The sequence below is a fragment of the Argentina anserina genome, chromosome 3 (genome assembly GCF_933775445.1).
Source record: "Argentina anserina chromosome 3, drPotAnse1.1, whole genome shotgun sequence".
NCBI classification, from domain to species: domain Eukaryota; kingdom Viridiplantae; phylum Streptophyta; class Magnoliopsida; order Rosales; family Rosaceae; genus Argentina; species Argentina anserina.
Window position 1 is genome coordinate 19603631 of NC_065874.1, and position 25370 is coordinate 19629000.

Genomic DNA, 25370 nt, shown 5'->3' on the forward strand with positions numbered 1-25370 from the left:
ACAAACTAGATCTGATGGCAAGGGCCTCAGTAATTGTACAGAAATACTACCAAAAGAAGAAGCAGCAGCAAACAAAGGTTGGCCATCTTTTCCACGCAGAATAAAGCCTCCAGCCGCAGAGTCATCACGAACTGAACCGTCAAAATTTATCTTGATGATGCTCCTAGAAGGTCTATGCCACATAATATTGGTGGTAGGATTTGAAGTGGAAACCCTACTAGGAGCAGCCTGGAAATGTTTAGCAGTAGCAAGGAAATTTGCAGCACCATAACTCACAGCATGAGGATTAGAAGTCAATCATTTAGTTGGTACATTCTGCTTGTGGATTACATGATCAGGGATATGGTTAATTTTGATCGATGATATATATCGTTTTTTAAGATAGCCAGTAAGTAGACATTTCAAACAGTAATCAAATCTTAGATGGTGCTGCCTTGTGTTGTTGTATGCGCCACCCGTCTCTGAAGTTGGAACATTGGGTAACTAGGGGCAAACGATCAGTATCGATCAGTTACATACTCTGCATGTATTTTAAGCTAACCGATCGAAACCCCATGAAATGCTTGGATTGTATCTTGTACTGTTAGCTACCAAAACCGGTTTTGGTGGACTAAGCTTAGAATCCAAGTTATCTGTGTCACATTTGATGAAAAGATCAAGATATGAGAGAGAATAGTTGAAACATTGAGGCAAATCAAACAAATCTGCAGAAATTGTATGATATTATATATATCAATATCTTTCATGTTCGTCTCAATCGCCTGCATAGATGACAAAATCATATAACTGAACAAATTTTCTGTTACCTGATATATTATTTCATTTTGATTTTGAATGGCTATCGCTCTTAGTATACATGTATGCATGTTTCTCCTCTTTTTTTTCTTTGTTACTTGGGAAATGGTCTTATTGGCTTTAATAAATCGTTCAATAACCAATAAGATTACGTGGACCTTCTGTCTGAAATATAATGTTTCATGTTTCTATGATGAAAAAGACCCGTTATTGACTAGTTCAGGAGACTTGGCCGACAGATTATTCATTATATTAGCTTGAGATTATTCATTTCTGATTCATTATATTAGCCTTAGCAAATGTCAAGAATTGAATAAACATGTTTCTTGGCTCCAGCAACATCTATCAAACAAACAAAAAAAAGAAAACTACTGCCAGTAAACCCACAGGTAAACCTCGTGTTAGTTGACTGGATAACTCTGGACTAGAATATGCGAATATGCAAAGGACACAAAAACTGATTAACAAAAGTGACATATATGAGCAGAGTTATGAAAGGATGAAGTGATGAACTATGCCTGGGAACACCATGGATTCATCAGTATCTCAAGTAGCAGTGAGAATCATAGTTTCAACCACAACAAAAAGCTATACAATTCTTTTGTATGTTACATACTAGGCTCTCCCTTGCTACCAACCCCTGTAATTACACCTATACCATATATTAACCCCTTGCACTTACAATGGATGCTAGCTGCTACAAATTTATTAACTCCATTATTTTTATATTCCACTTCGACCCCACGACAAACTTGGAGTCGAATCACATTTATTTTTCTCATACAAATTCCATATCCGAATATCCAATTCGAAATTGTATCCAAAACTGCTCTTATGTTTTTCTTTGTTTCCCAACCCCCGGCACTGAATCCACTAAGCAACTCCAGATTTGGATTTGATCTGATCGTAATTGCTCTTTGAACGTTGGATGGCCACCTGAACATCTGCATACATGTTAACAGAAGCCTCTGCAAACTCTTTCAACTTTTTACAAAACTCTGCCAAGCTTCTCTGGAAACGATCAAAACTGGACATCCCTGAAGGGGAAACTTCATCTCTTAACATATTAACCGCAGAATCAATACCACTATCATCCTTCTGAGATGTTACACCAGAATAATTTGCATCTTTATCCTCTTTCTTTTCATGACTTGGTACAAAACTGGCAATTTCATTTTCTAAAGTCTTTATAGCCTCTGTCACTTCACTGGAACGCAATTTCTCAAGCTTATCAAACCAGACACCACATGTGGCATATATTGGAGGGCCACAGAATCTCAAGGGGTTTTCTGGTTGCCTCCTTTTCTTTTTGGAAGACTTCTCAGCAATAGAGACGCATTTCAAAAGCCATCCATTTATAGACTGCAAATAGGACTTTTGAGCATTGATCCACTTGTCAAAACTTGAGGATAGATGGCTGAGTTGATCTTCAAGAGAGAGAGTAATCTGTCGATGTGATTCCGAGTGCACAGATATCTTAGTGTTGCCATTGTTGTAAGCTTTGAAGATTATTGAAAACTGAAGCTTGTGACATTCAAGCATCACTTCCCACATCCGACTTAACCTACAATAACATAGGAAATTAAGTTCAAAGTGAAGCACCCCTAAAACAAAAAATGGAATCATTATTACACACAATCACGCGAACAATTTAAACAAATCCAAAAACCCTCCAAGATTTATTTCGGTATATTTCTTGTTTCCTCTGTGCAACTTTTGACATATCTATGTACCTAAATCTTTAATAACATTTTGGTTACCAACGTCCAAAATATAGAACTCTATACTTGCAAGATCCAAATGGCTTGCTCTGAGAGATGGAGAATTCCTTGAGTGCTGTCCATAGAAACAGTCTGATTTTTATTATCTTTTGGTCTGACATAAGAAACATATTCAAGAGTCTAAATCCATTAAAAGGCAGTTATGGAAGGGGTACCTGGGGGGCACTTAAAATTGACATAGTATAAGTAGATATATATTTCTTGCAAGTAATATCTATGCAAATCATGATGTAGTTTATTCAGTGGACTTCATAATATAGCATAACTCGATCATTGTAAGCACTGCAGGAAGGAAACACACACACACACACACACACACACACACACACACACACACACATATACATATATATATATATATGTATATATATATATACATACCCATGAATCAACTCCTCAAGTTGTGGCTGGAGCTCTCTGTCTCGTATATCTTCAATCCTCTTTGATATAGAATCAATCCTGTAAATAGCAACTCTGATTCTTGAATGTAGATCCTTAACAACAGCGCGAGTTTTATCAACTTGTTGAGAATTTTCTCCTTTTGATTCTAGTTGCCTTAATATCTTACACTTCAAGTCATAATCCCTTCTGACCATCTCACTAGCCTGAAAACAAAGGTTCCATAAGTTCATGAATTTATCTGAGTGTAACAATACACTCTCCCTTTTATAAAGTATTTTAAAAATCCATCTTGTGTTCATTGTAGGTTAATTGGTGAAATATAACGTAACAGTAATTTCAACAGCAATGATGCCGATCCGTAAATAATGTAACTATTGTTTAGTTCATCAAAAGTACCTTAACCTCATCATAAAGCTTCCTTTCCCACGCATATAACCTATCCAAGGTTGAGGCATGACTGCCTGAGATCATGCAAAAGTTATCAAAGAGGTTACCAGTACGATTCTCATTATCATCTTTTACGTTTGCTCCCAACAGATTCCTTGATGAAGAGGATCGAGATGATGTAGTCCTATGCCAAGTAATGTATTTGACAGCATTTTGAGCAGGCTCTAAAGGGACATCAAGAAAAAATCAGCTCAGTAATCAAAAGATGGAAAACCATCTTTAAACAACAGCAGCAATAACAAGATGCATTTAACATGGTAGGCCTATCTGAAAAGAACCTAAAGCAACTCTGACCATTGATCAATTATATGGTACCTCTTGTATCTTTGACTTTCATTACATCAGTATCATGTAAAGTCAGAGCATACAACAAATCAAGAAAATACATAAATTAAATAAGGGAGTTAAAAAATAATGCATAATTTCCTGTTAATATTTACGGTATCTAAACCATAATTGTCACACTTAATCTACAAACAATAATTACCTAACTTATCAGCATTGCATTTCTCATTTTTCAATAATTTTTATTATATAGTCAAATAATTATGAAGATGATTCCCTCCTCTTCCACTCAAACAACTTTCTAACTTCATAGTAATACTAATTGCCCCTATGTGAATTACAAACCATATATTGTAATGCCTATGTTCAGTGAATACATTATAATGTGATTCAAAGATATAAAGAGTTCTGATTCAGTCCTTACTTGACTTAACTAATGTCAAACCTTTAGTTGATTGTCATTTTTAATTCAAATATTACTGTCAACCTCAAAAAAAATGCCACGCATCAGTAACACTCAGAAAAACATATCATAGAAAAGAGACCCATGATCTTTAATCCATTCCACATATAGGAAGCTGTACATTTCCCCAAACTATATTTCTTGAATAATATAAATATTCTCTAATTAAACCACCTACCATTTGACATATACGAAGTCCATTTTAATTTGCAGAGTATACTAGTATAATATTTTCTTCTGTCCAGTAGAATACTAGTCTGGATTTTCTAGTATTAAAAGAACAATAACAAGACTTTCATAGTAGATACAGCATCTATACAGCAGATATCACTCAAGAAGTTCAATAACAAGATGACTTACCTTCCTGAACTTGACTAGGATCTTCACCACAAGAGAAACAAGCCTTCAACAATGTAGATGAAAATGATCCACCTGCCACCACAATAAAAATCCTAGTGTTCAAATTTTATTTTCTCCATAAGACTAAATATAAATCTTAGAAACTTACAACAGTACTACAGAGAATTAGGTGGATTTATACTCAAAATGTTGAAATTTTTCATCCTTTTTATTTTCTCAAAGTTATATGTGTCATAAATTATACACAGTGAGCTCCATTAGCAACCAGAGAATAGTTAATAGGAGATAGAGAGAGAGAGAGAGAGAGAAATCTTACTCTCTTTTGCTTGGAATATCGGACGGAAATGCAACTTATTTGCTTCAAGCATCTTAGGAACTTCTTTACCAGACTCGTAAGCTTTTTTGAAGAGAAATTCTATGTCTTTCATGCTTAAAACAAGATCTTTTGGTGCAATTTTACTTTCCATGCAATCTTCCTTCACTGTAGTTTTATTCAAGTCAGTTTCAGGTTCAACATCTATGGATGGAGTTCTCAGTGGCGACAAATCAGGTGAGTTACTTTTATGACCTTTCAATAACTCAGTTTCTGAAGTTACGCTTTCTGCAGAGGGTACTGCAGGTGAAGCACTAGCTTCAACTTGTTCATGTACTCTATTGAAGTTTTCAAAACTTCGAACCAGAGAATCTGTGGCTGGCTCATCAAATTCATCTTCAGAATCCTGAGATTCTTCCCTTTCATGAAAAGAGGCCTTCTCTCCTTCATCTTCCAGGTCAGGAATTCCCTCCTCTTCCCTAAGCCGTCTTATGTCATCAGTACTTTCAAACCCTTGGTTCATGGTCTTCCCTTCTTGAGAAGAGAATTGATGGTCAATTGGTTGAAAGATACCAAAGTAATCCCAAGGTGGACTTTCTGGAAGGATTGAAGAATCTCCAAATGGTGATGTTTCAGAGTTTCCAGAAGAGCGAGGTGTGTTATTCTGTGGGGTACTAGAGGAGATCACAGTTGCAGTAGTAGATATAGGAGGCTTTTCTTCAACCTTTTTAGAAAAGCTACCCCTGACTTTCATATGATTGGCATGAAAGAGAGTAGAATGTGGAGGAGAAGGGGAGGGAGATAAATTATCTGTTGTATTCATGTGCTGCGACACGGAAGGAGAAGAAAATGAGAAATGAGAGAGGGACTTCTCAATTTGAAGAAGAGGCTCAGGGGTTGCAGAAGTGGAAGTGTACAAAGAAGATTCAACAGGAGCTCCAGACTCCACAAATCTCCGAAGAGCTGTTCCCGTACTTGTGAGTGATTGAATGTACATATCGTGAGTGGCTGCAAGTGAGCACCTGCCATCAAGCGCCTGCTTAACAAATTTTTTCCTTTCTCGACATAGCTGCAGGGCCTTATCTTCCTCTACTTTGGAGTTTGCAGCCCCCATATCGACAGATCTGGCTTAATATCCCTCCAATTATATCATCTGGACATGGAAATTCTACCTGAAATTAAACCTACAAATATTAAAAAATGGGAAATCTCCAGAAAATGTCAATAATTTTCACAAAACAAATCATGTGAAAAATACGGAACCTGAGGCGCAACACTTGAATCAATTCAGTTGAAAAAAGAAAAACATTGAAGGACATTGAAGAATGATGCAATAGAAAGTATTTCCGACAGAAGTAAGGTTTCATGGGCAGTGATGATGAACAATATATACAAATGAAAGAGTGGCACCGCACAGAAAAGTAGCAGAAAACAAATGTAACAGACAGTTTAGAACATGATACAAAAATTCAGCTTCTACACATGAGTGAAAAGTTAGAGTCCGCAGCAAGTAGTGTATTTACATAATTGGATGATTGAAATTCAAATGATATAAACACAAAACTGAGAAAATCGAGCAATAAAGCTAAGAAAAGTGAGAAATCCTATAAGCAATCTAATCTGAGTGGCCATGGATAACCAAGGTTAGCTTGCAGAACAATTGAATGGTTGAATGTATCAGGTTCTAAACTAGTGGAGTCTTGTCTCAAAATCAATCCACAATCTATCAGTCAGAGACCAAATCTTGTAACAAATTGTTCATATTAAATTGATTGACAAGTCAAACCCAAAAGAATTAGAGAAGCGGATCAGTATTGCAAAACAAAAGTAGATCATAATATGATGTGAATTCGTAAATAGGAAACACAGGAAGCCAAAATCCAATACAGAGAAGAAGAGCAAGGGCGAGAACAATCTGAATCGAACCTGAGAATCGAACGCCTGACGGTGGTGGAGAGAGAGAGAGCGCGCGCAGTGTGTGTATGAGTTTCAGAGAAGAAAATAAAAATGGGGGAATCCGATGATGACGGTAGAAGAGACTGTCTAGTTTCGCTAATACCACCATGACCATGCAAAAGGCATTTAGTACTAAACTAGTTACAGTCAATCTTTTCTCTTGTGTTTTTTTTTAACTGCGTCAAACCTAAGCTTCACTTTGTTTCTTTCTACGTCTTGTTTTCTTAATGACTAAGATTGTGTCATATATCACACAACGGTGCATAAGAATTTCTGTGAAACAAATCTATACATGTAGTGCGAGTAGAGTCATCAGGTCGTTGTCACTTGTGTATTCTGTAGTGTGTTTTCTGAAGTTTATGATGATGATGATGATGTTGAACAACTGGAAAGCTCCCTTTCTCTTTGGTCTCCTTTACAATGTTTGCCTACTTGATTATTGAAATGATGAGACATGGAGAAACCTTCCCGCCTCGATCTAACAAGTTGATGGGCAATTGCCAAGGTCTCGAGTCTCGAGTCTCGACCTAGTTACGTACTATCAATTGATGCTTTGCGTGTCATGCATGGAATAAAAAAAATTAATATGTACTATAACGTTACCAACGTTATACAACAGAGCGTCATTCTAAATACTCTCGAGTGTGCTATGTAACTGTGCATCATGACATTGCTAGCGAACAGATCGGCTCTTCATCAAAGCCAGATTTATGGCTCTCTAGCATAAACTATTTTTGATTTTTATAATGTTTCTTTATCTTCGGATGTAATGGTTAAACAAAGTTATAAATACTGCCATAAACTTTTCCACCCTCCCCTTCATGTGGGTTTGTAGCAATCTGTAAGCTGCCGATATATAATCATCGAATATTCTTTTTTCTTTGACATAAAATTAATGTGGCTTACCCTTTCCACCGAAAAGGGTGGTTACTTTCCACCGAAACAAACAACCGACTGCAAACAAAAGCTACATGGGATAATATAATTAATGACGGAAACAGCAAATTTCTAAAAGAAATTCAATTTCAGCACTTATTGGTCAAATGGTACAGACTACAACTTCCTCTTCTTCCTTATTCAGGTTTCTTCCATCGTATCCCTGTGTTTCGCTCCTGTATTTTTTTTTCCCCTCAACAGAAAAGATGGAAAACTTAACTATGTACAACAACAATTCAGAGAAGGCTTGAACTGACAAAGGAGGCCCCCACCCTCTTCAAGCCCAGATAACTCCAATAAAAGATGGAGCCAAGGAGCCAGAAAATCCTTCACAAAAAACCAGCAGTAGGCTGTGAGTGAAGTGAAATCCATCAAATGCTTATCATACAGAAGCCATCTCCATGCGCTCGAAACAAAAATAGCAGCAAACTGACTTCTTTGTTAAAGCTATCAGATTTATCTTTCAAAATTGGGATGGCATCAAATCAACATCATCGCCAGGGCTTTCATTACGGGATTATGGCATTACTACTTTCTCCTAGTGACTGCTCTCTGTCATAGTAGTCATTGCCATTGTAGTTCTCTCTTTGGCACGGAAATCATCCAAGCTACGGTATACTTCCCTAAGCAAGTGATCCAATTCTTGATTTTTTCTAAGAGGCTCCTTCTGACCCCGTTTCTCCCTATAATGATGAAATGCCCTGCCACATTAAAGGGGGAATGAAGATTACAAACAACTACTTGCATGCAATCACTTGGACCACAACAATATTGATAACAAGTATATGGTTTTTAAACTTTCATGTGATACAGTAACAGTACATCCTTTTCCAAAACAAAAAGTACATAATCAAATATTTTCGGTTTTTGCAAGAATTCTAAGCAAAAGGATATAAATGATGTGTAATGCAAATTAAGTTTAGCTTTTTATATGCTTCGATCATAAAAAGGTGGATACAGACCCACTAAATGAGAACCTATACAATACAGCAAGTACAAATTTCAGACAAGAGCACAACTGGCACAGACCAACTCCTCAAACATCCAGTTTCTTACTTGATTTGTTTAACAGATTCAATGTTCTAACTTACAGACATATATTACTACATTGATTATAAAGACATTTGCTTTCATTGTACCCTTTTAGTACCCAGGTTGTTTACCCAATAAAGTGAAGCTCACACTGTGCTTGCACAAACCACCTAACTATAAAGCAATGGCTTTAATGGGATCTGATGCACTAAATATTGAATTTCAAAATAGAAGACAAACAAACAGGCAGTGGCCAGATGTGAATTGAATGTCTTTGTCTTTAACTGAAATAGAATTGATCGCCATTTTTTATAAAATCTAATAACAGAAATGATCGTTCTCTACAAAAAAGATTTAAAAAAATGACGCCAATGAAAAGAATAGTTACCAATATTTTTCCAGTCCATAGAGATCTCCTTTATGGTAAAACTCCAGAGTCAGCTTTTCAAAGTCATCATACAGGTCATCTCTAAATTCTTTCTCCAACCCATAACTGAAAACGAATATACATACAACCACAGGCACAGATTAGTGTGTATATAAATTTACATGATAGAAAAGAACCGGTCGAGATAAAACCTGTGAGAAAGTAATTAAAATCGCAATAAAACCTGGAGATTTCAGAGGGCATTGCAAATATATATATAAAATATAATATAACATTAGTATTATATCACTAACCTATAAAATCTGAAAAGGCACTCTACTCCATAATGATAGCTAGCAGCAGCGTCTTCAAGTGCATATTTCCGGAACTCATTGTACATCGAGCAGTTGAACATATTTCTTAGGAAATAAGACCAAAATCTGTATAGAGTATTCATTTCCTGCAAGAAAATAACACACATTTCACTAAGAACAGAACACATTACACTACTCGGCTACTCGCCCTAGACATTTATCATAATGAATAGAAGATAAAAAACAAAACAAAGAGAAAATGGTGGAAAAAAAAAAAGAGAACACTTAAAGTCAGCTGAGTAACTTGGTGGATAACAGCATTAGTTCAATCCATATGCAAATGTTATGCGATTAATTTGGAGTATTGGACCCAGGGTTTCTTAGAGTTTGATTATCTAGAGACAAGTATAACTTCACCAGTATGAAAGTTTGGCATCTTCTAATACGAACATGAGAATAGAACAATTACTGGAGATGGGGGCACTACATATAAGATTAGCATAAAAACTAATTAATTACGCAACTTAATTAATAAAAATAATAATAAAATTTGTTTTGTTGTCTGTAGATCAGAGAACAAAAATGATGTGAGACTGAATAAAGAAGGCATTAAGCTTAGGTTGGGACACGAAAGTAAAAAAGTAATGATTTCACCCCTTGAAGAAAAAACTATTGTTTTTTTTTATTTTTCCCTTTTATTATGCAATTAATAAACGAAAAGAAATGCAGATTAATGTTCACCTCACTGCAACCAATTCCCAACTTCTTTCTGTCATTTAGGCACCGCTTGTGATACTTTAGGTACCTAAAAGGAAGGGCAACGAGGTCAGCTAACATATCATGCTATCTTCTTCCTTTCTTTCTTCTCCATATCTCTTTTCCTCAAGCTTCTATACCAATCAAAGATAAAAGAGTGTTCAAAAGCTCAAAATCATATTCCCTTACTTCTGCTGTTTAAATCCATTTTCTTCTAGAAGCTGATGACTTGGATGCTGAAATGGCGGAAATGACTTTGGCACGGAACCCACAGGTGGACTGCTTCCTAAGAGAACTCCATGGGGAGAAATACTCAACTTGGAAGACCTTGGACTGTAAAATTTAAAATTTATATTTGGATTAGATTGGCAAACAATAGGATTTGTATTCTAAGGCATTAATTTGGTGTTATGGTATTGCCCCTGAAGTTAATAGACAATTCTTTATCACAATAACAAGAAAAAAAAATTGTATGGGAAAAAGTAGCAAACATTTTACAACTAACCGATGATTTTCAGGAGGTGTGGAACTAAAGAAAAATCCAACTGAGTTACTTGGTGGGCTTTCAGATACGATCCCAAGAGAGTTGCAACCAGTTCCATAATTCCTGAAGTTACTCGAGAAGAATCGCTGTCTATGGGATGATTGTTGATTCTGGGAGTTCTTGATTTGCTTCTTTCGGGAATTAGCATTTACAGACTCTTTGATAACAGTATTACTTCCAGATACTTCAGAACGCTTCAAATTTGAAAACCCTTTGGAAAAACTTGAAACTCTTGAGCTTGCATCACTATTTTCGTAACTGGAGTTCTTTTTATGGTTTGAACGCTTGGTTTTTAGTTCCTGCTAATCTAGCGCAAGTTAAAACAATGAAAGAACAGTAACTAACAAACTTCAAGGGGGATCTCTCAACCTGCTCATAGAAATAAAGGCCTTCGTTTATAGCAGAAGCAAGCTCATTGGAAATGATTTTTGATTCCTTATCATCAGTTTTGGATCCTTCATCTACCATGCAGTTCTGCACAACACAAAAGAAGTTTGGAACATATAAGGACCCATGTAACCAAAGACTCATAGTTGGACGGGCTCTTCCAGAGATTACGCAATAGTTGCATAACAACAGAATAAAGTAGCAGCACAAAAGTAAAACTAATAATATGATCAAGAAGTCTCCTGAGCATAAAGAAAACTAGCATCCAGTGGCTTTTATGCCCTTTGAAATAGGGTCCAAAATTACAAAACCTAGTTTTCGATGAGTAAAGAAGATCCACAGTGACTAAATTCATGTAAGATACTTGGCAGAGTAGCAGAGAGGTATGGTTCAAGTTGCATTTCACTTATTCATCCCACCACCAACAAGGTTGCATACCCTATGTGCTATAAGAAGTGGGCATGATTCTACAAAAATAAATTGAAAGGTAACAAATGAAATGTCGTGGTAGCAATCTCAAATAATAACAGCATTTTGATAGATAAGATTTTATGGTTTAATGGACTTACCCTGGTAACAATTACAAGTCTCTGGACATCCTGATCATGGACTACAATCTCATCATCTTCGTCATCAACCCTGTACAAAAGATTGACATAAGAAATAGTTGTGTCAATAATCCACAAAAACAAAGTACAAAATAGTAAGCTCAAATGCATTTGACTTACTTGACAATAAATCAAAATGCTACGGAAGCAAGAACTACGCAGTCAGCGTAGACATAAATTTATCCTCCAATTTAAAAGAATGTACACTATGAAACAGAACCCAAAAAAAACTGTTCTGCGCCAGGATAGTTTTATCCCAGCAACAAACTTGAATAAACAGAAGCACTTTTATCAACTAAAAATAATATAGATAAGAGTCATAAGACTGAATAAATAACAGCAGAAACGAAATGAGATTAAAATAAAGGAAAGAAGCATGGGTGTATTCTTTCAATTAGGTATATGACCAATTAATCTTGATGACTTTTACAAATCAAAATTCTTGAGTGCTAGTAATATTTATCAAATTTAACTATAGGACCTAAACCTACACTAGCAATGTGTCTATAGATTTATGAAACTAGACAGATACATGAAAAAGCACACCAAGCACTCAAAAAAAAGTTGTATACCTTCTACCAGAAGGGAGATCATCATTCTTTATTGTTTTATGTTCAAGCTCTAGCTCTTCATCAAGCATAAATGTGTTTGCAAAATCACTTGCCAGACCACCGAGATTCTTCGTATCCATATCTGAAGGTTCCTTTTCCTCAGACCGGTCAGGGAAATCTGAGCAATTTTTGGTTTTATGATATGACAACTTATTTAATTTTGCAGTAGGTTTTCGAATTTTATCAGCATTATTCGAAGTCAAGTGTGGTAATCTACCATCAACTTTAAAACTATCAAGGCCATGGTCGGTTTTCGATGGCTTGTCCTCCCTCAAATCCTTTACACTAGATGAAACTCCGACATTCTTTTCACTAATTGTGTTTCCATCACCACTGGCATCACTATTCTCTAAAATATCAATTGCCATATGTTCAAGTTGAACCGGTTTTGATGTTGATGTAGAGTCTGTAGAAGTTGCTATCCACTTGGACCACTCAACTCGTCTCCGTATCTTGTTGCCCTAAAAATACAAGACCAAGCCAAGTAAATGTTAAACAAAGAAAATAATCAAAGCTCTAGTAGTTTGAAAAAAGAAGCATCTCCAACTCGTATATTTTACTGCACTTCCATCAATTTTTTGGAACTAAAGACATTTACTAATATCACTCCTAGTAATTAAATAACTACCACTTAGTTCTAGATTAGGAAAGTTATGGAGGCCAGTCAGACATATGATAAAACAGAAAACAATGCAAATAGGAGAGACCCGCTTTCTTAATTCTATCTTTCAGTTTTGCTGAATTCAAAAACATTTACAAAGTTTTCTCCCACCAAATATACAAAAACATCCCTTAATTCTAAAATATGAAGTTTTATGGAGGCCTGTCAGACAGTATGTCGTCTGATAGAAAGACCAAAAAGGGAAAGAGGGTGGATAATATTATTAGATTCCTATTTGATATCACAAAACAATACTTTGTGGCACCATAGTGCCAGTAGACATTCAGCAATCCCACATTGCATCAAAACACTACATAATGAAAAGAATAACAACCTGCACTTCTACGGTAGCTGAACCCAGCAGCGAGTCGAGAATAAATGCTATGTCTGTACACATCTTCTTAACCTGCAACACAACACAAATACATAGCTAGTTTACAATTAAAAATTTAAAAAGCCAGGAAAAATATCAACTAGCCTTATGTAGCATATACTAACTTTCTACAATACATACACTATTATATCAACTCAACATACCCTTTTAAAGTCAGCAATAGTGGCAATCGGCACCCACCCTTGGTCATCCATCAATGAAATTAAGTACTTGTCATTCTTTAGGTTTACATCACTGCAAAAAAGGACGAACTCATAGTCAATAAATATTTTTAGTATCTAGTATCTAATGTATAAAAAAACTCATTTGTTTTATTATATATGAAAAAGCACTACTTTTTTTATTTCCAAAAAATTTTCTTATACTAATGAACTAAAATATTGATAAGAGACACAAAGGAAAATGGGATAACTTCTTCAGCTGCTCAGCCTAGGTTGAACAGTTCCTGTTTTTAGAGAATATTTTTCTGCACACTGTATGTAGGGAAAAAAGGGCATGCTCACAAAAACAGGGATACTCTACAGTATAGCCCTTAAACATTAAGAACTTTTGAAAATTGAATTATATAAGAAAAAACAAAATGTTGGATCACAAGAGAAATAGAGAAAATAACAGAAAATAATCACATCCTATATAACTACCCATAAATTATCAATTTCCATTTTCTTATTTCCCAGAGAGTGGACTCCCTAGCCCCATACTAGTCACCCTCTTAAGTGTTCAATCCTGACACCCATCTTTCAGAATTCGGAGTGATCAAAACTTAATTATATTATTAAAGGGAAATGCACACACACACAGTAGCAAGTTTCTTCTTAATATAACCTACCTTATCAGTTCATGTTCCATACTGTCAGTACAATGGGAAGAAAATAAAAAGAAGGTCCAGAAATATGCCCACAAAGAGATATGCATACGCAGACAAGAGAAAGAAAAGAGTCTTGCACCAAACACTCACCTAAAATAATACTCTATTTGTTTTATAATATTATCCCTCAAAGATACCGGACGTGTCTCAATGTGTAGTAATGGAGCCCCTGGATTCAAAGGATGTGGCATAAAGTGAGGAGGTTGAGGTCCCCTAATTGCACCAGTCGGTGGAACTGGCACATAACACATGGGGACAGGTCCTGCGTAATTATATTGATTAACTTAGCAGATAGGCCACAAAGCAAACATCAGAGGTTAGCAGATTAATTAACTTCTCTTTCGTTAAGACTAGTAAATTCAGAGTAGTCAGATGAGACAAGGAGCATTGAAGTTATATGATTACCTGGAATGCCTGGGCCAACCATAAACCCTGGAGCTGGACCAAAAAATTGAGGTCTTAAGAAAGGCCTAGGTCCGACACCCTGTTGCATAGGAATGTTCTCTCTGGGATTAAGTGGCTGTTGCAGATACCACGCTTGATTCCATTGGCCACCAGGCCCACCAGGCTCCTGCATATTGGGTCTTCTAGAAGAAAAATTGACACCATACGCATGTGGATTACCTCGCGGTTGAGGATGGAGTGGTTGCACAAACCCTTGCACTGGGGTCTCAGATCCAGATTTCACTAAATGATTTTCAACATTTGTAATGGGTCCAGGGTACGGCTGGAAAGCATAACCAGAAGCAGCAATGTGTGGTGGATGTACCATAGTATGAAAAACAGGTGGAAGAGGTGGTTGGTGATAAGGTAAGGGTACTGGAAAAGGAGGTGCAACATTTGGATTGCGTTTAGCACCTGTCTTTTGATGTTGTAATGCCGAATGCTTGTGCGAAGCATTAGAGTTTCCGGGTCGATTCGTCTTTTGCTGCGAGATTAATCCCTGATTCAACAAACCAAACATACAAGAGTGATTACAATCAATGGCCAGATAAAGTAAAATTAGAACCAGTTATACCTTTTTCATTTTCTTTGTGAACGGATACTCTAATGTAAAATAGGAATTGCAGGTCGTAGAATAGTAATGGCTAATACATCAATCAATTTGAGCCTATTACTCATAAACAATAATGTTTTGCATATCAACTGCAAGTTCAAAAATGTAAAGTTCAACTCTCTATTCTACCGTCTTTATATGTCATATGACTTGACATTCTACATTACTCATATCTAGAATATCCAACTCCAGAACTATCATTTCCTGAGCAGAACTTCAGCATAGCTACCCCAAACAAAAGTAACCAAGGAGGCAGGACGAACGGACAGAGAGACTAGTTGAAGACTTTGGTAGCAAACCTCTAACATTAGGCTGTTCTATTTTTCTAGGTAACAGATTTCATCAGAGTATGTGTATAGCTGGCTGTTACTAAACAGCTTTGTCGGCGTAGATTCCAGAGAGTCAAGTGATCAGAACAAGGTCTGCCTCTTTACAACTATTATATGCAATCAGGGAGCCATTAGGCACATCCGTCAGTATATTAATAAGCTTGATGATACAAATTGGCTGATTTTAATTCCTATCAGATATTTGTTTGAACAAGGAACAAAAGCAAGCACAGGAACAAAGCAAAGAACCTGAGGAGGAGGATGCAGAGGAGAGGGAAGGTCAGGAGTCTTGGACCTATGGGACTGGGCGTCAGCGAGAGCAGGCCAGGAGTCGGCAGCGATGCCATTGAAGGGAGCTTCTTCTTCGATGGCGAGCGGAGTCTTCCAGGGGGATTTGGGACCACTGACATTGACGTCATCAGTGTCAGCCATCACCATGGGCGAGGTTGAGCTGCTGAGGGTGGTAGAAGTAGAAGAAGGAAGAGAGGAGGGGCGGGGGCGTGATCAGCGCAGAACGCAGGGTTAGGGTTTTGGAGTGTTCATTCGGACATGGTGGTGGGAGTTGCTTTTAGGGTTTTAAACCGAATTGTAGTTTTCCAAAAGGCGTCTGTATGTCTTTTCGCCTTTCCTTATATATCACTCCACACTCTTCACTACTGTTGCCTACTAGCTACTACTCTTCGCTCTCTCATTTTTGTTACAACTAGCTACTACTTCAGTATCAAAGAAAGTAAAAAACTATCTACTAATTCTTTCTTCTTCCTTTTTTTTACAAAAATAGTGGCACAATGAGTTATCACTCTAAAGGGACTATGAGTAATTTAAGTAGCATATATCCGAGAAATGTTTTTCACAATTTAGCGTTCGAACCGGTTTGATATCATTTGTACCCAATGGTCTAAATAACGGTTATCGGCATCGTATCGGTTTTATAAAATAAGGATGTAACGGGGATATATCGAGATATATCGGATTTATTGTTTTTGCTAATTTTTAATTAAATTTAATATATTTATAAACATATGCATCAAAATATATCAAATAAACATGAGAAATTAAAACTTATAGAAGTAAATGTACTAAATAAACTTCATAAAAAATATATTTGATTGTTTTGACAATTAAAATACATAAATAGTATTAATTAATAAAAAATAGAGGTGATCATTTATCATAAATTCTCTCGCTATCGAATGCTATTGACGAAACTTTCATTTTCTTTAAATTATTTTTTCAAAACGATGTGGTTTTAAAAAAAAATTAAAAAAACACTGATATATCGGGTCAAACTCAGTTTGACCCGATATATCGTCATTTGACTTGATTTTTTGGGTTGACCGATATAATAGACCGATAAGCAACTTATCGTATCGTTTTCTTAATATCGGAGATATATCGGGGATATATCGAGGATATATCGGGATATTTAGAACATTGTTTGTACCAAACCCTTGGTAATCTCTTCTCTCTTTACTCTACTTCTCTTTTGATGTATTTCATTTTCAAGGGTTTGTTGTATTTAATGGGTAGTGAGTAGTTGGATTTGAGGCTAGGCTAGCCCTAGCCAAACTCATGTGCTAATGAATTCATTTTACTTTTAATTGATGTTGATGCATGTTGAATCTATGAGCTTCTACACTTAAAATGCTTACTAAATGTGTTGCTAGTTTTGTCACCTAGAAACATGTTTAGGTAATTAATGAATCGGAACTTGAACTTGACAACTTCTTGAATCCGTGAGCATGGGTAGCCTTTAGGTGGTGACTTAGTGTTTCTTACGGGAAATATTAAGTTGCTTGAATTTCTTACCTTGAACTTAATGTTTGTGCCATGAGTGTAATTACTCTAAGGGGGTGTTATGCTTGTGGTACATAACCCACTTGTATTATAAGGTAATATAATTGAGACTAAGGTTTGTGATTTAATTTGGCTCCAAAAGACTTTGTTAAATTGCATGATTAGTTGGTTTCTTGGTAGCTTCACCAAAGCACTAGGGGGAAGTTTGTCAAACATGTTATGCATTAATCTTGAGTTACATTTGTGCATGAGTAAGACTAGGTGTAATGCCTAAGTCTCTACTCCTCTTTTGATTCTATCTTTACATTTACCTTTCCTTGTTGTTTTTGTGCAATAATTAGTTTGCTTAGCTTAATTCTAAAATCAACCAACTCGATTCACTACCACTTGTTAATACCATCATCATGATTCTTAGCTTCCAAATGGCTAATGTTGTGAACTTGTAAAAAGTTAGAATGCATGTTTTTCTTGTTTTTCTTGCGGAAATCTAGTTAGAGTTGAGTTTTCCCCAATCCTTTGGGTACGATACTCTATACTTTCCATTACTAAAACTTGACCTCCTATGGGTGTGTTTGGTACAGCTGGGCTTATAAAAAAAGTCGGCTTATGCTGATTTCTGAAAATAAGTGGCTGATAAATAAAGTTGCAGACTGTTTGGTAAACTGGCTTATATAAGTAGCTGTTAGTGACAGAAGTAATGACAAAGTGTTTGGTAAACTCAAACTAGCTTATGCTTTTAATTTGTCAAATGACCAATTTAGACATGTAAGATAATTTTTAATTAATTTTAGTTTAAAACAATGCCTAAAAATATATGTCATATTAATATTGGATAATTTTAAAATTATCTTAAACCAATATACTCTGATATTGATAATTTGGTTTTAATTAGGATCATGTCAATACATAAATACTCAATCACGTGCATTCATCAAACTTTGAGCAATTTTGTGTCTTAATATATCAATTTCTTGTGCGCCATGATGATTTTGTTCATCATCATCATCTTTCTCATCTCCACCACCTTCCCTTTCTTCGCCTTGGACAAAATGTCTATCACGATGTGCATATCTTCTTATATAATTATGAAGTGTCATAGTAGCGATGACAATCTCCACCACCTCCAATCTGTTTTTCAAGTTTAATACCCCCAGTAGAAGTTTACTATCTCTAGTAAACTTTAGTAAAATTTTACTACCCCCAGTAAACTTTATTTTTTTTGCATCTAAGTTGATTTTTCTCCATTTTAAGGTGTGTTATGGCATTTAGAAATACTGTTTTTCAAGTTTAATACCCCCAGTAGAAGTTTACTATAGGTAGTAAACTTTAGTAAATTTTTACTACCCCCAGTAAACTTTATTTTTTTGCATCTAAGTTGATTTTTCTCCGTTTTAAGGTGTGTTATGGCCTTTAGCAATACTGTTTTTCAAGTTTAATACCCCCAGTAGAAGTTTACTAGAGGTAGTAAACTTTAGTAAATTTTTACTACCCCCAGTAAACTTTATTTTTTTGCATCTAAGTTAATTTTTCTCCGTTTTAAGGTGTGTTATGGCCTTTAGAAATACTGTTTTTCAAGTTTAATACCCCCAGTATAAGTTTACTAGAGGTAGTAAACTTTAGTAAATTTTTACTACCCCCAGTAAACTTTATTTTTTTGCATCTAAGTTGATTTTTCTCCGTTTTAAGGTGTGTTATGGCCTTTAGAAATACTGTTTTTCAAATTTAATACTCCCAGTAGAAGTTTACTACCTCTAGTAAACTTTAGTAAATTTTTACTACCCCCAGTAAACTTTATTTTTTTGCATCTAAGTTGATTTTTCTCCGTTTTAAGGTGTGTTATGGCCTTTAGAAATACTGTTTTTCAAGTTTAATACCCCCAGTAGAAGTTTACTACTTCTAGTAAACTTTAGTAAATTTTTACTACCCCCAGTAAACTTTATTTTTTTGCATCTAAGTTGATTTTTCTCCGTTTTAAGGTGTGTTATGGCCTTTAGAAATACTGTTTTTCAAGACATCAAGCTAAAACAAGATCATATATCATTAAAGAAATAACAATTTACAAAAAAAAAAAAACACTCACACAGTAAGACCACACTCACACAGCCAAAGATATGAAAACAACTCTGTTATAGAGCTTTTTTTTTTCCTTTTCTCAAATAATGGAACCATTACAAAGAGCTCTCATGGGGGAGCTGAAACTACAACATATTCAAACTATGTTGGAGGTTGAAAGCTCCAAGCAAAAGATACATCCCTAAAACACAATGTGATTTATCAGAGACCACATGCCTTGCTAGCTGTGTTCTGCAACAGACAGTAAAAAGGATCAGGAAAAACAAGAGGTCCATCAAATGATCCATTTACTTGGATTAATTACTGACATTGTCTCTTGTTTCGAGCCTGCGGTTCATTCAAAATAAGAATGGTGTTAAAACTGCACATTAAAATCTAAGAATGGTAATGAGAGCAAAAGAGAGAATGCCGAGCTTTTCTCTTCCTTCTCCTAAGTAATCTCAGAGTGCTAAGTCCAATAGCTAACCTGGATACTTGTTTTTTCTTATATAATATATGTTTGATATAATTGAAGTGACATCAAGAACAATAAAGGAATTGAGCAATTTAATTTGTTGAGGCTCGGGAAGGATAACCTTATAAATCAAAATTGAACTACATGAATTACCTCAGTTGATAAGTATACGTAATACATTAATAATTTTGTTATACCACATAAACTATGCAGCCAAGACTCATAAGTCAACACATCTATGCAAGGCCATTAAACTCCAAATGCAAAGGTGTGCACAAGCTTTACTCCATATTCACCTTCTGCAATTGATTAATTTCACCAACTCAAACATATGAAAACAAGTAAGGCATCAGATTTCTACTTCAGAACAAACTTCAATCAAATTTCCAGGACCTATTGCTTGATTTTGATTCTTGCCCAAAATCGTGATCGATGTCGTAGAGAGAGAGAGAGAGAGAGAGAGAGAAGAGAGTGAAGAGACGGCGGAGAAGAGAGAGTGAAGACGAGGCGTTCAATGGCGATTCCATGTAATTCATCAAAGAACATAAGGGTAGGAACTGGTATTACGAAAAGTTCATTTAACTACAGTATCTAGCGCTACAGTTGAAACGCAGGCTTATGCTTCTAAAAGGAGGTATTGAGGAACTTATGCTTTTTGAGCTTAAAAGCCCTGGCTTCTTCAAGCCGCAGATGATAAGCCAAGTTACCAAACGGAAGACCTAAGCTTAACTTATAATCACCTGTGTAAAAAGCCTTACCAAACACAGCCTATACTTGGGAATATGTAGTTTCACACATAAATACACGTAATCATACTTAAGTGATTCAACCAACAGCCAAACTTAAGAAAATAATCGGTGAGATAACAAAGAACAATTAATCCACTACTTGTATCATAATCGTTACTAGCTTTGAATGATTAACATATGCAACATCAACTACTTGTCTTAATCACACATGCAATATAAGAACACACCGAAAACTAATCAAGAACAAGGATAGAAACTCACGGCATAAAACCTAAAATCATTGAATAGAAATCGAACACTTCATATCATTACACAATTTGAAAGTCACAATTATCTCATAGACAAGATTGAATTAAACTTTAACAAAACAAAAATAGAAATCATCCAAGAACAAGAACATAGAAAACCGAAATAAAACATGAAGATCATAGAGTTACACTATGAAATAATCCTACGGGGTTTATTCCAAGCAAAAGAAGATCCTAGGCTACTTGCGTCAGATCCAAGAGATGGAAAAAGGATGAATTTCGGTTTTTAGGATTTCTTGGGGGATGAGGGACTGATTCGGCAGAGCTATGGCTTGTGCTTGTGTGCAAGGTTGATGATGCTTGAATGGTGAGGTCGTGTCTCTATATATAGGAGAAAATAAACTCTTCATGCCATCTCAATTAGGAGATGAAATTCAATTGGGAAGCTGAAATCTTATTTGATATGGACTTTGATTCATGTACTCCAAATCAAACTTGATGTAGGAAACCAAATCCGATAGGGAAACATATATGGGCTGCACGGCATCTCTCCTTGTCCAACTAGGAATAGCTAGGCCGACCTCTTCTTCCATTTCTTCAACTCGGACATGATTTCCTTGTCTCACTAGGAATGCATCACGGCATCACTACTCCTTGTCTAAATAGGATTTGTCTTTCCTGAAAAGAAATCGACGATTAAGGAATATGAACGAATGAAAATAGGAAAGTAGAGTCCTAGTCGAGTAAGGAATCCTACCTCAATAAGGATTTCTAACACTTAGCACAATTTCATCATCAAATCACTCAAAATCGGCATAGCTCTACTTAGAACATACAAATGACAAATATGAACCTAAAACAACTAAATAAGAAGTAACAAAGCATAAGAATAGGGCATATATACATTAAGAACGTCACACTATGTGCTCCTATCAACAACCCCACACTTAGACTTTGCTAGTCCCTTAGCAAACACTAAAAAGGGAAATCAAATCATAGAACAAACATCAATACAACTAACACTAACTATAATGCCTTCAACATTTTGTCTCAGAAATCTTCAAACACATAGCATCAAGAATAGTACTCAATTGAAATAGATAAGATGAATTCAATGGTTAATAAACATGAGATTTCGTTTAACAAGTAAGACATGGCAGAAATAAATGTGATATTAAGCTCGACATATTCAAAACAAGTTCAAATTCAACTCACATAGGATATGCACTCCGAATTGTTTCTCTCAAGAACATGGTATATGCTTCGCTTTTCACACACAAGAGTTATAAACATATAGTGAAATCAAAAATCCCATGAAAGATACCAATCATATACACAAATGAACTCAAACCATATGCTTACTCATGAAACAAAATCCACAGATCAATAACTAGTCATTTTAAGAATCATGCGGATCTTTTGAAAATGGTAGGCTTAGGGTCGGCATGGATATATTTTTCAGGGTAAAGGGAATCACAAAGGTCATCCTCAAGACTTAGCAGAGCAAAACATCCACCTTATGTCGCCATACTCCATAAAACAAGGCCAAATATCATCATGTTGGACCATCCTTCAATTTAAACATTGTGAAAACGAACAAAGGCTAAATTATAACATTATTGAGTCTTCAACAAATACAACACAACTCCAAATTTGCATAAACAAGTATCATGCCGTGATCTCTTCATCATACTTTTTATTTTTCAAACCGTGTATATATCTCTTTTTCTTTTCTTTTCTCACGGCATCATTCATTTTTTCTTCTTCTTTTTTTATCCTATTTTCACCGCACTCTTACATACAATAGCATAACCCCACACTCGAAGCAAATCATCACTCCATATTATCTCCAAGAATCGGCTCTGCCAAGCCTCAAAGACAAAGTAGAGATATAACTATACTAAGTAAGGATATAATATGTTGGTAATGAAAGAAAAGGCTTAACGTAGGCTCAAAGGGGTTAACACTAAGGTGTCCAAAGCAGGGCTCAAATAAGAAATATACAGCTTTTTGGCTTTAGTGGTGGAAATCCTAAAAAGATCCAACAATCATTTTCAAAATCATAGTATATTATGACAAAAAGTTTCGAAAGTTCCACAAAGTAAGTTCTAGCATTTTCTAGTTCATTGGAATTCTATGGCATATGAATTGATCAAAATAAATATAATGAGGTTATAAAGCCAAGAAATGATAGGATAAACTCTCAAAAGAAAGACACATATATGGCTTGAAACTCACATAGGTTACATGAAACAAACAAGTAAGGAACATGCTCATTCTGTACCTAAGTTTCAAAATCCTCATCTACTACATGTTCGTACAAAATCTACACATCGATTAACCATCAAATAACAATTTAGTCAATTCAATATCGTGATCATCTATCAACCATAAATTCAAATATCAACTCATCCTAGACAGTTAAAGGCATACCTAGGACTCAAAACAAAACAACCTAAAACCGAAAAACAAACATGAAAATAACACTAAAAATTGGAAAATCAAAACAACAAAATTGAAACACATGAACATCAAACAATAGAATACAACGAATGATGTATACCCCACCCCACCTTAAAACTTACATTGCCCTCAATGTACAATATGATAAGCAACGAAAATTAAAAAGAGATAAGGGATAAGAAAATGCAAACACTCGTTGATGGCTCCTTCTTTGGCTTAAGTTTAGAGTCTATAGCCTAGACTTCTTCATCTGCATCCTACTAAAAGAATACGACATTGTCCTCCTCCTCAGCATCGGAAGATATAATCATGATCTTGTCATTATTCTCCTCATCTTCACTTGAGTCCGAATCATTGCTCTTATAGCTCGAATCTAATTCTTCCTTCAAACTCAGATCTTCTTCTTCTTCTTCTTCCTCATTGACACGACCATGAGACTCTACCTCCTCAATTGTGAGTTCCTTGCTCCTTTGCTTAGAGCTAGCACAAATCTCCTCCACAAGGTCCTTTAGCTCCCTATGTGACTTTGCCAATTCCAAAATCGATTGTTCCATTTCATTGATCATCTTGTCTCGACAGTGCTCCGCTCTTGTGGGTGTAGTCTTAACTCTAGCCGGTCTACCTTTCCTCTTCATGCCAACTAGAGGTTTCAAATAATCTCGAGTGTTCCCACACTTCCATGCTTTCATTCCATCTATCTCCACTCCCTTGAACCTTGAAGTACCACTCACTCTAGAGCATGACGTCGAAACCATACTATCCCTTCTTTCTCCAAGTACTCCAATATGCATGATCATATCTCCTACCTCAAGGTTCATGAAGCCTCTTGGTGAAACCGAATCAATATACTCTTGATAATCCTTTAGCAGACATTGGTAGAAAGTACTAGTCAACGCATGTTGGTTCATGTCATGGTCTAACGGTGCTACTACTTCTTGAAATCTCTTTAAGTACTTGTGATAGGGCTCATCATCTTCTTGTCGACATGCTTGAATCATCTCTCTCATCCTTGCTCTTCTTGCCGTGAGCAATAACTCCTTAAGGAATGCTCCTTTTAGCTCATCCCATGATCGGATGGAATTCTCTGGAAGAGAGTGCAACCATTCTCTTGCTTTGTCAACTAGAGTGAAGGGAAACACCTCAATATACAATAACTCCAAGTCTCCACATTCCATGGACTGAATAGCATGTTGCACCTTCGACTCAAAAAAGAAATATATGGACATCAGCTTTCTCAATCTTAAACCCTCTGAAGAGCGGCATGGTCTTCAGAATTTTGTATGTGACCTCCATACAAGTATGATTCTGCCTAGGAGCCGGCAACACAATGCACCTAGGGTGAAACACAGGGCTATCCCTCTCTGGAAACATGTTGTCTTCACGAAATGCAAACACCTCCATTGCACACTTAAAAGTCTTTTTATGAATTGATTGAACAAAATGGGGTAGCCTTCCTCTCTTTCTTATGAGCTCGTGAATGTTTGGAAAAAGGATGAACAATTATGTTGAATCCGTGCTCTATATATAGAGTAATCTCAATCTTTTTCCATGAGGTAGAAAGAAACCTATAAGGACATGAAACCTTCTCCCACTCCTACTTGGAATCCAAGTCTGAACGGAACTTATTCATTGATGACACACGACATATGCTTCTCCTCCTTCAACTAGGACTTCTTCTCACAACAACTTCCCTTCTCCTAGCTCAACTAGGAATCCATCTCTCCATCTACTTTGGAAATCCCTATCCAGATGGGAAATTTCCTTCTTGATGACACACGCACGCCTTCTTTGTTCGACTAGGAGTGTCATGGCCACTCCTCTCCTAATCCAATTAGGAATTGATCTTGTCATCACTTTAATCTACTACATGGATCCGTTAAGCATCAGTGTTAGCTTCAACCTATTAGGGAATGTACACAA

At 36.0% G+C, this 25370-nt stretch overlaps 2 protein-coding genes across 5 annotated transcripts; both read right to left on the bottom strand.

Annotated features, from left to right (window-relative positions):
• Positions 1–1418: 1418 nt before the first annotated feature.
• Positions 1419–6939, bottom strand: LOC126787819 (protein ALTERED PHOSPHATE STARVATION RESPONSE 1). 3 transcript variants are annotated; one of them, XM_050513728.1, is made up of 6 exons: positions 6773–6939; positions 4850–6018; positions 4534–4605; positions 3375–3589; positions 2958–3181; positions 1419–2359 (listed from the first exon to the last, which is right to left on the bottom strand). In XM_050513728.1, the coding sequence occupies exons 2-6, from the start codon at positions 5958–5960 to the stop codon at positions 1669–1671; spliced, it is 2313 nt and encodes a 770-aa protein (XP_050369685.1). In that variant the 5' UTR covers positions 5961–6018; positions 6773–6939; the 3' UTR covers positions 1419–1668. The 3 variants fall into 3 exon arrangements, with proteins under 3 accessions (XP_050369685.1, XP_050369687.1, XP_050369686.1); XM_050513730.1 differs by lacking the exon at positions 6773–6939 and adding an exon at positions 6110–6126 and having other exon boundaries at positions 4850–5999; XM_050513729.1 differs by lacking the exon at positions 6773–6939 and adding an exon at positions 6105–6126 and having other exon boundaries at positions 4850–5999.
• An 800-nt stretch (positions 6940–7739) lies between these two features.
• On the bottom strand, positions 7740–16267 carry LOC126787817 (la-related protein 1A). Of its 2 annotated transcripts, XM_050513724.1 has the most exons (15): positions 15916–16267; positions 14686–15223; positions 14371–14542; positions 13556–13646; positions 13353–13424; positions 12575–12818; positions 12319–12475; positions 11708–11777; positions 11121–11225; positions 10713–11050; positions 10397–10540; positions 10193–10256; positions 9452–9597; positions 9159–9263; positions 7740–8439 (listed from the first exon to the last, which is right to left on the bottom strand). In XM_050513724.1, the coding sequence occupies exons 1-15, from the start codon at positions 16102–16104 to the stop codon at positions 8277–8279; spliced, it is 2598 nt and encodes an 865-aa protein (XP_050369681.1). In that variant the 5' UTR covers positions 16105–16267; the 3' UTR covers positions 7740–8276. The 2 variants fall into 2 exon arrangements, with proteins under 2 accessions (XP_050369681.1, XP_050369680.1); XM_050513723.1 differs by having other exon boundaries at positions 7741–8439; positions 12319–12818.
• Positions 16268–25370: the final 9103 nt, after the last annotated feature.

Excerpts from the sequence above, each read along its gene's own strand:
- LOC126787819 (XM_050513728.1), bottom strand. The coding sequence starts at position 5,960 with ATGGGGGCTGCAAACTCCAAAGTAGAGGAAGATAAGGCCCTGCAGCTA. Across the intron at positions 4,606-4,849 it reads GATATTCCAAGCAAAAGAGA|GTGGATCATTTTCATCTACA; the intron begins GTAAGATTTCTC and ends TTGTGGTGGCAG. Across the intron at positions 3,590-4,533 it reads TCCTAGTCAAGTTCAGGAAG|AGCCTGCTCAAAATGCTGTC; the intron begins GTAAGTCATCTT and ends ATGTCCCTTTAG.
- LOC126787817 (XM_050513723.1), bottom strand. The coding sequence starts at position 16,104 with ATGGTGATGGCTGACACTGATGACGTCAATGTCAGTGGTCCCAAATCC. Across the intron at positions 13,647-14,370 it reads CAAATAGAGTATTATTTTAG|TGATGTAAACCTAAAGAATG; the intron begins GTGAGTGTTTGG and ends CCTTTTTTGCAG. Across the intron at positions 13,425-13,555 it reads CTATTGCTGACTTTAAAAGG|GTTAAGAAGATGTGTACAGA; the intron begins GTATGTTGAGTT and ends GTTGTGTTGCAG.